Here is a 15,232-nt window from a genome sequence, read left to right on the forward strand (position 1 = left end):
AAATTAATATTAAAATATCAAAATCTTGTTTACAATTAAGAGAAATATTTAATATCCCGACATGCGTACTGATTGCAGTCAAAAGCTAAATATTGTATAGTTTTACACAATATCATAAATCAAACGGATATGAATACTGCGTAATGCGCAATAAATTTCCAATCTTCTTTGATTTCTTCAATCATTCAAAATCTATTCCTCGTCATCAAAAACATTGTATAAAGCACACGCTTAACTGAAATTTGCATTATTTAATATTGATATTGGTGAAAACAAATATTGCTGATTGGCGCACAGTATGACAGGACCTGGGAATATTTTTTTACTATAATATTATTATTATTATTATTTGTTCGCCTCGCTTTATCGAAAGAACATTTATATTAGATAGCTATAATACGGTATAAATATATAAACGGTTATCTTAAATTTCCTGTGACCGTCCAAAGAAATGTATGTATAATGTATGTATAATAATGGCTGGTCGTATACGTTATACATTACAAAACTTGCCTAAGAATGTTTTCTTTGATAAATAGCCACCTAAGGCCGAGTACAACATTTAAAATCATACGGTATATTGTGCGTACGGAATCGCGTACTATACGGTATATTATATTATTATTTAAGGAAATAAACGAATATCGACGAGTAGTAAGTTTGATAACATGTTTTTATTTCGAGTAATGTGCAATTCTAATTTAATATTTTTCGTTTTGTTGTTTTAACCAAATGAACATTGAACCAAAAAGAACAAAAACGAAATGCATCTCTGTTGTCACCAGATACTGTTACGTGACTGTTCGGTATTCGTTAACGGATGTCCGCTTAATGCGGAATACCTGCGATACAGCTGGCTAAACTATTTCTGCCACTAGACACGCTAAAGTTTCCTGGTTAATATTTATAGCCCTATTGCTGCCGCTCCGAGGGCTCATCAGTCTCGTAAAATATACAATTATGGAACGAGCAACACGATGACGTTTATTATTTAAAATATAAATATTGTAAGCTGACCTCAGCGTTGAACAATGATGGTCCGAACGACGGGTGGAGATAACGCCGTACTTGATATTGTTCGGAAAAAAAGTAGTTTCAGGCTTGCATAAAGGAACTGTAATAATATATTGTTCTTTTAACCGCATTTTTATTATTTGTGGATAAACACGCACGACCATGTTTATTTTAGGTATATTATACGTTATGAAACTATAAGAACGCATTAAAATATGGAAGCGAATCGTACGAGGCCTATTATGTGATTCAATATACGGTGCAATCGTTTTCAAATTACATTAAATTAATGATAGAAATAATATATCTTAATATGTTACAGTAAATAAAAAAAAAAATAAATAAAAAATATCGTGACTTATCATAAAGTATATTCGATTATATTATTATTATGTGCAGATGCAAATGGAATAATTTAAATTCTATTTTCAGTCAAAAAATCGTTAAGGTTAGATAGAAGTCCTATAATTACATTTATATAATGTAGAAATTTGTGGTAATATTTTCAAGTCTGAATTTTATTGAAAATGAGGAAAACGTATCCTAACGCCACCTACTGCGCAACGTGGCCGTACATGTCATCATATATTATTTTTTCAAATTCTTTTCTCGACGTGGCGCTTCCTAACATGAAATGGTTATTTTTTCTACAACGCCCAAAAATAAACGAAAATGTACACGTATTATTAACGGACGAATAAATAAATTGTGTTGTCAAGTATATAGTTTGTGACTCATATTAACGAATAGATTATTTTTTTTTTTGGAATTTATAAATTTATTTATACAATCTGCATATAAGTAATTTTGCAATGAGCATAATTGATGTGAGATCAGTGGTTCAATTGCAGTCTTGATTGGATTATCCAACCAGTGATAAAACTTCAGGACAGTGGACAATTTTTAATCGTTTAAAAGGTCCCGGCACCATTTGGGTTTCACACGTCTTTTGGGATTCTGGGATCTCCTAAGGTATTGAGAATGTATACGTTTGAAACGAGAGGATCGCGGTGGTTGGATAAGTTTGAGTATATGTATAGGAAAATTAATTGGTTTTGATTTCATCGCTATTATTGGAAATTTCCATAGAGCAAAGAAATGTGTTAATCCTATAATTGCATTGTAAATATGAATTAAAAAACGTATAATTTTTTTGGGGAAATTGAGATGCTAGTTCAACTATAATTAAATGAAAATATAGGAATTTTATGCCGTACAGTTTTTTTGTATTTTATATATCACTTCACTTAGTAATAAATATTTAAGGGGAATACTCATTTATAATAGAAAATATAAAACATTTTTTACTTTTCTGATTGGGCTAGAAGAGAGAATATCGGCTTGTAGTTCGAATGTAGAATCCAGGTGGTGACGAAATATATTTGATCCGTCTAAGTCATTCATGGCCCAGGTTTCGTCAGCTCTTTTTAAGAGAAAAGGAGGGCTGACTACTACGAATTTTTTTCCATTTGATGAGTTGTCACTAAAAGACAGGACTCAGCAAGTTGTTTTGTGAAGTTTTCTCTTCTAATCTAGAAAAGAGATATTTTATGGTTAATAGTAAGGTTAATGAATTTTTTTTTTGTCCTAAGGGTATCTTGTTCTCTGCAATATTAATTTTTGTTTTTCTGATATTATCAATCTGATATAATGAGAGATATTTTCGGTACTGTTGTTAGGGAGAATAGGGTAAGATCAGGGTTTTTCCTGTATGGGTTTTATTAGGAAATGAATGGCTTTATCAATATCGTTAGGGGAATTTAGGCTTGTATTAAGATTTATTTTGTTTTCTAGAGAAGATCTGAAAGTTTTCCAGTCTATTAGACCTTGGGTCAGAGACGTTTTTTGTGGTCTATTTGAGAGAATAGAATCGATTTTTAGGAGAACAGCTGAGTGGTCAGAGCAAAAATCGTCTAAATTGGTTGTTATGTTGTGTATTTTGGTAATGAACATGTTAAGAACGGTTTTTTTTCTATGAGAAGTGGGCCAGCGTATTAGTGACGGCGGTGCGTGAATTTTATAGTTGCGAAAGTGGATTAGTGTTTTTTATAATATTCTCATGGGACATACTTGTTCTACGGTCCCATTGTGTATTTTAAGCATTTATGTCGCCTTCGATCATAAATTTATGATCAAGAGTATTGAAGAACTGTGCACACTGTGTTATGGAGATGGAGTGGCGTGATGGGCTATATATTGCATAAAAGTTTATGGGGATACTGACAGGGTTGGACAGTATCTTCGATAGAAGTAACTGATATACGTATCTTAGGTACAACAGTATTTTGTGTCTAGTATCATGATACAGCATTGGACAATATTAAGCATATTGTGTTTCGATACTTCTAACAATATTAAACAAATATTTCATTCAGATATTATCAAAAAATAAAAGTAACTCAATAAATTAAAAATACGCTTAAAAAGAAAAAATAAATGTGTAATATTTTTTTATTTATAAATATTATTAACATTTATTATTGGGAAAATAATATTTCTAATAAAAATATGTAAGTACCATTCGTTTTATACTATTTTAAAAATCAATATTTATACAACAGGTACCTTTACGTTTTTTACTTATCTATATTGTTTTATATTGATGGTGTGCCTCTGAATTTTATATGTTGTTCTGCTGTAAGTAAATTATTTATAATTTTATTTCAGCAATTTATTATCCGAGCGATCCGGATGGTTGAAAGATAAAGCTTAATAGCATAAAGATACCGATGGTCGGCACTCGGCACAGCAATCGCGATTAATATCAATTTTGTAAATGCTGAAAACCCGAATAAGCCATTTCTGCATTGCACGTTAAGTCGAAATTATTGTTGTACTCATGCCCATCTTTTCGTTAGTGAAATTATTACGAGTCTATGTTCTTATATATCTGAAATAAAAATAAAATAATTTTTCCATCCTATTAATACTTAGTATATTTTTAGTAATTGTATCCTTAAATATTTATATTTTTTTTTGTGCAACAAGCTCAATCCTAATTATTATGTTACTTATAATATTTATACCTACTGTTGTTGTAATTAAATAATATTATTGTACAATATAATAATAATATAAATAATAAAAAATATTATTAATTGTATTAATATTATTATCTGTTCATACAACCAATGATTATTATCTAAAACATTAATTTCTATTAGAATCTAATATAGACTAACCTATATTATATCTAATATAGACATAATATGGTGGAATGGATACAATTACTGTTTGAAATTAAATTTCTTGTATCGAGTATTGTGTATTGAGCATCATCTAATATTTAAATACTTAAAATGTAAGTAGGTATTAAGTAACTTGTATCTAGATACCGATAGTCAATGTATCGAGTACCAAGTGTTTAAATACTTATACTAATGTATCTTGCCTATCTCTGGATACTTTTAAGTACCAACGATATTCCAAAAGCTTGCAAATGATTTGTTCGATACGGCTGTAAGGAATAAAATATTAATGAGGCTCTTATTATAACGACAGCCGCTGTGTGAGCTATGCCATCTGGATGATTAGTTTCAAAATCTATCGGAACCCGGTAAGTTGATCCATAATGAATAAGTGAAATGAGTTTCAGAAATTAGTGCAATATCTATTCTGTTATTTTGTTTAATGGCTAATAACTCGTATTTACGGTTAGTTAGACCATTTGAGTTCCAAATTAGGACGAGGAGAACAAAAAGCTGTAACGTTTTTTTATTTAATTTTTTTCTCAGTTTATGAAGTCGAGAGATGTGTAAAAATTAAAAAAATTGATTTTAAATCAACTATTTTTTTTTTTTTTTTTTTAGAAAAATGTGTTTTCGCTTTAATACACATTAGATTAAGAGTGTAAAAATATATTAAGCGCATTCGAAATGTGTTCCTTTAAATGTTCTACTACTGCCTCTAAGTTTGTATTTTGTAATTGTAATTTGTAATTTTTAATCGGAGCGAATACCCGTTCGGGAGTTCCCCTTTTCTGCCAAAGTGACCCTCAACCGTTATCAATATGATAGTTTTCCTCCAAATTAAAATAAAATTTGTTTCTAATATTTTTGAGAATTCCTGAACCTATATCGTGATTTTAAATCACGTGCAAACATTCGACAAAAATTGAACATACACGTACGATAACATGTTATATGCGCGGTTCTTATGTGCGAATAATCTAAAATGGGTCTTCATAACAAATAATTAGAACAATCAAACAAATCGATGTTCATAACATTACATGTCACGATCAATATTATAATTTCACTTACTATCAGTAATTTTTACACTGCCGATATATTTTCCACACACGTTATAACTACGATAGTCTCTATATCAATTATTATTAGAAGTATCTATTAGTGGTATGAAAGTTGAAATAAAGTTAATAAGTTTAAAATTAACATCATTATTTTTATTATTATTATTATTATTATTATTATTATATATTATGAATATTAAATAGTAAAAAAAAAAAAAATACAACAAATGATTTCACAATTGATGTGATAATTGATTATGATAACGAACGAAGGACACTGGAGGAAAATTGCAATGCCCACCCGTTCACAATTGGACCGTGCTCTGGAAAAGCATGCAAATTCTAAAGTTTGGAGAATTTCAAAATTCAATAAGATAACTTTTATATTATTTTGCGTAAAATTTGAAAAATGTTAAATTACTTAATAATAAAATAAGCGATTATAAATTATAAATTAAAAAATATTACAAATTATTTTCATTTAGCGCCTTCACTTGGCGTTTTTCCCGAACACTACCAAATCAGTTCCTACGAACTATTTGTAAACCCATCATTCTTGTATTGACCTGGTTAGAAACCACTGGAAATTTCTCAATATGCCAATTTCTTTTAATTTTAACGTAAAAAACAATAATTCGCTTTTTCAGTAGTGTAATCCAACGCTATCAAATTAGGTCACCTAATTTCGACCGACCATTTTATTAGCGCATATTCATTTGTTTTATTGACAATTTGTTTTTGCACAGCTATTTTGGTTTTATAGTAAAGCACGTATATATAATTGTGTGTATTATTAGTTATGTATATTCATCGCAAGGATGACATAAACAAGTCGCGTATACTTCCTAATCAATAGTCACATCGAACATTTGATTTGTAATAATTACCCAAAATGTTGGACTAAATTTTAACGGTACAATGTAATAAAAACAAGCAGAAAAAAATATAAATAATAAGGGCACGAAATTGTGTGTAAATACATAATTTTATTTAATGTGAATTTCTCAATTCCGATTAAAAATTAGCACGTTTCATCCTGGATAATATACAAATTATTTGTCATATAATATATATTTTCTTTTTTTTTTTTTTTGTAAATATTTCACATTTTCATACCTATACAATTTTTATTTCTGTTAAAATTATAATATTAAAATTAAACAAGTTATTTCAAATCTTGATTCAGATTTTGCAATATTCTACAAGCTTCTGATGTTGTATAAAATAATAACGTAAAAAATTATTTTAAATATATTTCCATGAATAGTTTGTTTCTTGGTATTAAAAAAAATTAGAAACATTAAACAATTACTGAATGTCTCGCGGTAGTGGAAAAAGCAGAAATCAAATGAAATGAATTTTAAGGAGAAACCGGTGTTATAATAAAAAATAAATTAAACTACGTACTCAGTAATGACGTTGATTTACAAAAAAACTATTAGAGTTATTTTTACGAATAAAAATGAAAATACGTCAAATGATACCTAAGTAACACCATATGTGGTATGAAATATGTCCCGTTAACCTCGGTCGACGTTGAATGTACATTCAGCCGTTACGAGTTGACTTTGAAACCTAACCGTCGTATTTACATTAAAATTTGAAAACTCCAAATGTACGTTGCGTCCAATTGTTTCGAAGTAGTCAACAGTGAAGACGATTAGACGAATAATTATTAATTAGAAATTAAAAATAAAAATGAAATACCGATTTTTTCATTAAATAAGTCACATTTTATTTTTTATTTTTATTCGTGTTCTGGTAAAAATAATGACATAAATATTTACGTATTTCAACTTTTTCATTGCATAAAAATCCATGCCTCCTAATGACATTCGTACGTGCGCGTTCATGATGATCCCGCGGTACATCCCCTTTGGCGAACAGGGATGACTCGTTTAAGCAAAAAAATCTTAGGTTCGAAGAATAAAGATACAACCCATTTGCGCACATGTACCTTTTTAATATTCGTTTGAGCACAACAGCACATTTCCCTTTTCATTTAGGCTTAGGACCGTCCGTTTTGCACAGGTGTGATTAAAAATTATTTATTGAAATACATCAGTGATTGGCTGATTGTAAAAATATAATATATTTGATATTAAAAATTATTTATTAATTATTATTTTATAAATAAAATGAATAATTCACATTCAATAGTGAAAATGCGTGTATTATATGCCACGACCACATATTTTCTTAAATACAAATATAAATGATCGGCGATTGCAGCGCAGTATTGATTTATAATGGCTAAAGCTTCATTCTACTTCACATGATATAGTTGGTGCATATTTAAATAAAGGAATGTGTATCGGTGTTAAATTATAACTGACATTGATCTCGTTCGATTCGTCATCAATACATGATTCATTGATTAGAGAGTTTTAAATCCTTTTGGATTGTATGTAATAAATTAATATTTGACGAGTTATATCTAATCATGGATTTGATATTGATACCTATATGCTTTTATCAATTGTGTTTAATTGTATTTTAATTATGTTTTTCTCCGTCAAACTATTCAATATTTTATCCCATATTGCGCTGATGGATTGTATGACAAAAAGACCACGTTAAATACTTTGATCAGTTTAATTATTACCGGTTCAAATACAATAAATACAATGCATACTAAATATGCAAAATTATGCATAAAGCTCAATATATGTTTAAACATACAAAATAAAAATAGTACAATTTTCATCAGAATAATATAAATTGTGGACCTTACTTACTAAAACTCCATTTGGACGTAGAAAAAAAAAACATGCTGTTGCAAACAAATCCTAGCCCCGGTTATTTATTTCTAAAATATAAGGAGTAAATAAAATGAGTATCGATATATGGGTCCGATTTTCTATCTCGTGAGGAGGTGCTATATGTACATTTCGGTTACACGTTTCCTGATCAACGGTAAAATGTATTAACGGCAAAAGGAAAAAAAAAAAAATCACCATTGTAAAACCAAACCTTTTACGCTCCGTTCGGTATCTATACTAACGTACAGGCGATAGAAATAATTGGTTTTCTCAAATTTTGATTTGCTATTAAAATACTTAAGTGACATCACTGGACCCATGGATTATCTTTCTCAATAGAAGAATTGTATATGTTTTATCGATCAATATATACTCGTCTTTAAACGAAAAGTATTGATTGCCATTTTAAAGTATATGTTTTAACAGATATTGACGAGAAAATCAAAGTGAATATACATTCTACTTTAACTTTTTACGAACAAAACCGCTAGTAATATAATTTTCTAAGTATGAAAAACATGATGATTTGTTTTAAAACGAGAGAAAAAGTTTGAAAAAATCCATTAAAAAGTAAGCCCGTTCATATTATAAAAATTGAAAATGTATGTATTACGACGTCGAGTTGTTTTGAATTTATATTTGGTCATAATTATTAATAATGTCTTGAAGAACTCAAAGATGTTTAAGTTCAAACGATGCGTTTGAGAAACGAAGTAGTGTATTTTCAGTGGTCGAGTCTTTATATTGATCTATGCCGTACATCTATGTATACGGACGGAAAGTCCCGCGAGGATTTACTAAATTGTAATAACTCCAGTGTTAATAAAGATATTTAAATTCCGTTTTCATTTTTATAATTCATTTATGCCTAGGGACCATGTAATTTTGATTCTTCTTTTGAAATCAATTAAAAATTCCATTAAAAGCAAAATATTTCATTTTTTGAAATGTTGAAGTTACGAGCCATTTAAAAGTTAATTATATGAAAATATACACGGAAAAAACGGAATCTTTAAAATCACCACTAATCCTATACTAATATTAACTATATTAAGCTCTCGTGATAAACTTAAACTTTGAATAAATTATTATTATTTACGAACGGAATATGTAAGTGTAATTATTATACTTTTGAAGATGGTAATCCAAACATAGATAGAGTAAAGTAGAAATCCATTTCATTGAACATGTTCCCACAATTCTCTCAGGTTTGAACAATTTTTTTTGAACTATTCTTTTGAAGTTTATTAATTAGTTTATTTAGTTTGAATTATATATTATAATGTATTATTTGAATAATGTTGCCATTGATTTTACATAGGGTGACGTTATTATTTCTTGCTACACTTGACAGTTAAGGTCACTCTAAAATCGTGATTAATGAACAACAATAATAATATTATTCTATGGCATATTTTTGTTGTTTCATAAAATGCATAAATTATTTTCGTTCGAAAGTAACATAACATAATTTATTAGATATTGATGATATAGTATGTAATCCTCATGAATATCAATGTAAATTTTTCTTTAATTCGTTGACAACAATATTCCACCAGCAGTAATCGATTATAGGTTAACAAAACTGTTAAAAATGAATTTAGAACAATTATTTGACACGTAGACAAATAGCCCATGCATAGAAATAAGTAAATAAATATATAAATAGTTACCATGGAGTATTATTATTATTATTATTATTATTATTATTATATTCGTAACGTACGGCCGATTTTGAATTAGAAATTATTAATTTTTTTTTAAAAATTCGCTGATTTTGTTAAAAAACGATTATTAAATATTCTTCAATTTCACGATGAAAATCTATTATTCACAAAACAACAAATTGAATATCGTTCAAAATTATTGCATTAGTAATTTTATGAATTATGTATTGAAACATTTAATACATTATGTAATCCACAAATCCATGTGATTGTAGAACTACTGAAAATGAGATACGTCTAGTGAAAGAGATTCAAACTAAAGCTTTTCTTCTGAGAGTAAATAATATAATTTTTATTTAATGTATTTTATGCGTGTTTTGTGTATACAAAAATGTAGTTGCCTTCTTGAAATATTAAAATAAAATGCAATTTTTATACTCGTAGAAAACATAATAGTCATTTTAAATGTTATAATAGAATTAATCATTTTAGGAGTGTATCAAACCAAAATTCTAGTTGACCATTCTAAAACTACGTAGGTTTACTCATACTAAAATAAGTATGCTTTAATCTTATAATCCTTTGTATATTTATTATTTTCCGGTCGGATTAGATTCTAATGTCACACTTGTTTAAACTATTATAAGTGAATATTTACATATTTACCATTATTATTATAATAATTGTTAAGTTATTAATGATAAACGGCTATTGAATAGAACAATGAGTTACAATATAGTATTATTGTGCCAATGTTTTGTTATTTTCGTCCGGGGTGAAAATCAAACATTTTAGATAGATTATAATGTACCCAACATTTGGACCTTTATACGATCCTTTTGTTAATCAAATACAAATTATAAATATTAATAAAGTCTTTTTTTTCAGCGTGGATAAAAATAAAAATATTGTGGAAATCACATTGAAAATTCAATGAAATTTGTTCTGGCCCTTCAATAGGGTTGACATTTTTTTTGAATTAATTTTTTTCTTAACAATACAATTAAATAAAATCTATTTTATACATGATTTAATAATCTATTCTTATTTTTGGCTTAAATCTATGTAACCAAAATTGTTAAAAATTTTACATCTATGGTATTTATATTAATGTAATACAACAAAAAACAGAATAAAAATGTATTAAAATAAATAAATATTGTATAAATATTGTAAAATACCTTTTTTAAATAGAATATTGAACAATGGTTTCATACACCAACACAAATTACTAAATAATAAACACAAACAAGTAAATGGTGAACACTCGTAAATAAATTTATAAATAAATAGTTTAAATATCATATAGAAATAAATAAAGTAGTAATATGCGTAGCAACACACGTATCTTAATACTCTAGACTACGTATTTTATTTATTTCTACATAAAAACCAACGGCGTGGCACTAAGAGGTTAATGGTATATAATCCTCCCACCTAAAATGTCTTTCTTATTTTGTAAGATGTACAATCATTTTAAAACATAGGAATAATGTTATATAAATATTTTATTGAGAGTTTAAACCCCCTCCCCCTCGCAAAAAAAAAATATTTTTCTAGCTACGCTACTGATCTAATAAACTCCTTTACTTCTCCTTCATCTGTCTCACTACTACTTGGAACGACCACCTTTGTCCTAAGCCTCCTCCGCTCGTCTCGATTTTCTACATCACATACACACACACGCCACTGATCTTCACTATTTATTTATATAAAAATTATTTATTATATATACTCACTAAATGTAAATTTTAACAGTTACAAAATAATTATCATTTAGAAAAATTATTATTAAACAGTGTTCATTTTCTCGATTTATATAATTTTTTTTTAAGGTTTCAAAGCTAAAAACCATCGGTTTTTTTAATGAATGTAGATAGCGTATGATTGTATTACCAATTATCAACAAATTAATTATGATATTGAATCAATTCAAACATAAAATCTTCAGGAAAAAATGTATAAATTATATTAAATTCGCCTGCAATATACTAGTATTTGATTACTACACAACTATTTTGACTAGTTAGTCAAGAATATATATGTTAAGAAATAAATTAAACATAAGAATAATGTTCTTAGATATAATCAGAGTTCTTACGCATAAGTGGCGCATTATAACAACGTACACAAACCATGTTACAACACAATGCTGTGATATTACTCATTGTTTTCGAAACTTATGTTTGATGCTAGAAAAACGTTTTAGTTAGTATGCAATGAATAGAAATTTCATTATATTCAGTAGAACAGTATTACAGTAAAACCTCGCTTTTGACGGGTTTCATAAAAAAGAAAAAAAAATGATTTATTTTATTTTTGCTTCAATATGTATTATGTATTTATTGGGTCTTGATGTCAAATCCAAAAATTTGAATTTTGAGAATTTTCGTAGTTCGTCGAGGTAGGAGATTTTTCGGATTTCCGTAGTGTTCAGGGAAGTAGCTAGGATTTTATTTCGGGGGGGGGGGGGGGGGGGGGGGGGGGTCAAGTCAAGTCAAATAAAAAAAAATAAAATTTACAATCTAGTCAAATGATAAAGGACAATCATGATTATTATATTACAAATCTATCTTAACTAAGGTAGGTACCTACTAATTATTACTGGACCATTTCTTATCAACATGGTTATCATAGAGTTTAGTTTATACGAGGGTCTATCGTTTATGTATATATACATATATACCTCATACCCAGTCATATAGTATACATATACGAGTACTTATATATATTTTTGTGTGTGCTAACCGTGTCATTTTAAAAACACTAGTATTTTCGTCCCACTCAGATTCTAAAAAAAATTTCATCGATGACATTTCGGGGGGGTGGCATGGACCCCCCACACTGGCTACGTCCCTGGTAGTTTCCGTTAAATTCATTATTTTCGTCATCTTCGTCTTGATCTACAACAATGGATGAGTCCAAGTTACAGTTATACCATAATTCTAACTGGTTATCAGAGTAAATAAAGTGTTCAAGATCAACATCGATAGTGAGAAAAATATATAGAATTTCAGTCAGGGCAATTTCGTTGGAATTCACGTCTGACTCATCAATCAGGAATTCAGATTCTACGAAAACAGTTTTGAACACATTCTTTTTTCGAATTATTACACGATAAAGAAATCAAATTTATGGCGTCTAGGACTGTTGTTGAACTGGTGAACCGATGCAGAACTGTCCGTTTGACAAACAAATGACTGCAGTATGAATTTGTACGACACGAAGGTGTAAATCACCCCTTGGTCCAGAGGTTGACACATTTTATTACGCGGTTTGAAATGTCATCTTACTAGTATCAACGATGGAAAAGGTTAAACTAACGGTTCGTCAGCCGTAATCTATGTTGCGTTTTACGTGTTGGCATTTTCTGTCTTACCGGGGGGCTTTGAGCCAATTACAATAAGAATACTTGCAAGGGTGAACCGGCCAGAGAGGCAAATGGGCGATCGCCTTCCGGGCCCTCGACAGTGTCGTATTAATTAACAGTATACAAAATGTAATATTAAAATATAATGGTAAATAGCCGATCGTTTGCTATTAGGATATCCGAATACGGATTAATTGAGTACGATTAACTAAAAATATTTATTAATAAGAATGTAATAATAATAGGTCCAGTTGACCCCCGGGCCCCTTGATATCCAGTCCGGCATTGGATACTTGTCCGCTTCCGGCTCGGTGAGGTTTCCGTATTGCACATGATGAATTCGTTGTGCATTTGAAACGGGACCGAATTAATTTTCCGTTTTACCGAAGTTCCGTTGTAGCAAGGTTTTACCGCAAAATCGTTCCACTGACAGTATTGCGATATACTTAAATGCTGTACATGGACCGGCCATGAGTCGTTAATCGGGCAATAACCAACTGACACGGCCTCAAGTCGGTGGTAGGTTTTCCCTCGGTGAGGTGGCCGGTCACAGTTGAGTGAAGCGGCTCGTGTTTTTTTTTTTTAAAAAAAAAAAAGAAAAAAAGAAACACCACGAAACCGAACTGAATATGTTTTTCACGAGTTTATTGTCAAAGCGAACAAAAACAAAACAGGTACGGAATGTGGTCCTCTGGTGACGGTGGTGGAGAGACGCGAGAAACGTCCGTCGACAAAGTGCTTCCTCGACGGTCACGAGCAAAAAAAAAAAAAAAATACTTTTAATTGACGGATCGGAGGAGAGTCGGTTTGTCGGTGTTGACCAAACCGGTGTCCGTCGTAAGATGGTGGCCTCGTCCGTAGACACCGCCCGCCAGCCGGCTGGTGCGCTACCTTATCGGCATCAAAAGCTTTCCCCCTCTGCCCGGTGTCCGAGGTAGGTAGGAAAGTGTTGGTGCGATATTATCGCCACCCGTGATGTGGCTGGAGAGAAGCTAACGCGGTGCGCGGTGTCGGTGTACATATTGTACCTACAACATCACGGTACCGCATCACAACGACTGGCTAGGATTGAAAATGAAATCACATTTTTAACTTCATACAAATAATTGTTCGTAGGCGGGCAATTCTATTTTTGTTTTTATTTTTTTATTTTTATTGCTTTTTATTGCTTTTCAACAAATTAAAACGAATTTTCAAACCAACGAGAAAGTTGACAGTTTTTAATTAATATATATTTAACGTGCAACGTATTGTTTGAGTAATTTTGAATGTTGACGTTTCGTGATATGCAAAAAGTCATGTGCAAAATTTATTAAAACTATAACTTTTGATTGTAATACATTGATGTTCAACGGACACAAGTTCAATTATTGTAATATTTTAAATAATAGCTGTACGTTTTATTTTATGTTTCATACCTTGTAGGCTTGATATTAATAACTGTTATTGCTTGTAAACAAAAAAAAAAAAAAACATGCATTTTTATATTAACAAAAGTTGTTTTTAAATAATATTTTCAACACGTGTTTTTGACCACTTTTGAACCCTGAATTGATGAGCGAATTACTTTGTAAATATCGTAGGTAAAAAAAAAAAATGGTGTTTATTGTCATATTGATTGTGTTGTTTTGGCAATCAACTATAGTTAATATTTTTATTATACCATAAATGTACTGTAAGAATGTATATTATTAACGTATTATTCTATACGGAGTGTGGCTATACTACAAATGCTTCATCAAATTCGTCCAGGTTCAAAGAGATCTTTTCTCGCAAAAATAAATAAATAATAAAAGTTGTCTTTGATGAAATATAATTCATATTTTAATAAGTTCGGTTCTAGTTCGATGTATATGGTAAATCTACCACACATAAATCAATACAGCACCATGGATTTCTAATTTTTGTTATTAAAGGAATTTTACGGTTGATTACTCGTATTTACTTAAACTATTGTATTAAATAAAAATAAAAATTAATTAAAAATAATTATAATAATAAATTTCTAACGGTAAATTATAAGTACCGATGACGTGGGGACAATTGGTGATAGTACATTTAAAGCACCACTGCATATGTGCACAGTTGTCATTATAATAATTTATCATTCGTGTAAAGATTTTAAATTCAATTTTTTCTGAAAAAAAAAAAAATCATAACTAGGAAA

General features: G+C 29.5%; 1 protein-coding gene across 1 annotated transcript in view; it reads right to left on the minus strand.

Moving 5' to 3' along the window:
• Positions 1 to 5,521: 5,521 nt before the first annotated feature.
• LOC112688603 overlaps positions 5,522 to 15,232 on the minus strand; it is a 42,114-nt gene continuing 32,403 nt past the window's right edge. Inside the window, exon 3 of the mRNA XM_025561880.1 lies at positions 5,522 to 5,589. Within this exon, the coding sequence (XP_025417665.1) occupies positions 5,522 to 5,589 (68 nt within the window). The remainder of the gene's footprint in view (positions 5,590 to 15,232) is intronic.

This window comes from Sipha flava, unplaced genomic scaffold (assembly GCF_003268045.1).
Source record: "Sipha flava isolate LNK unplaced genomic scaffold, YSA_version1 39_pilon_pilon, whole genome shotgun sequence".
Classification (NCBI taxonomy): Eukaryota; Metazoa; Arthropoda; class Insecta; order Hemiptera; family Aphididae; genus Sipha; species Sipha flava.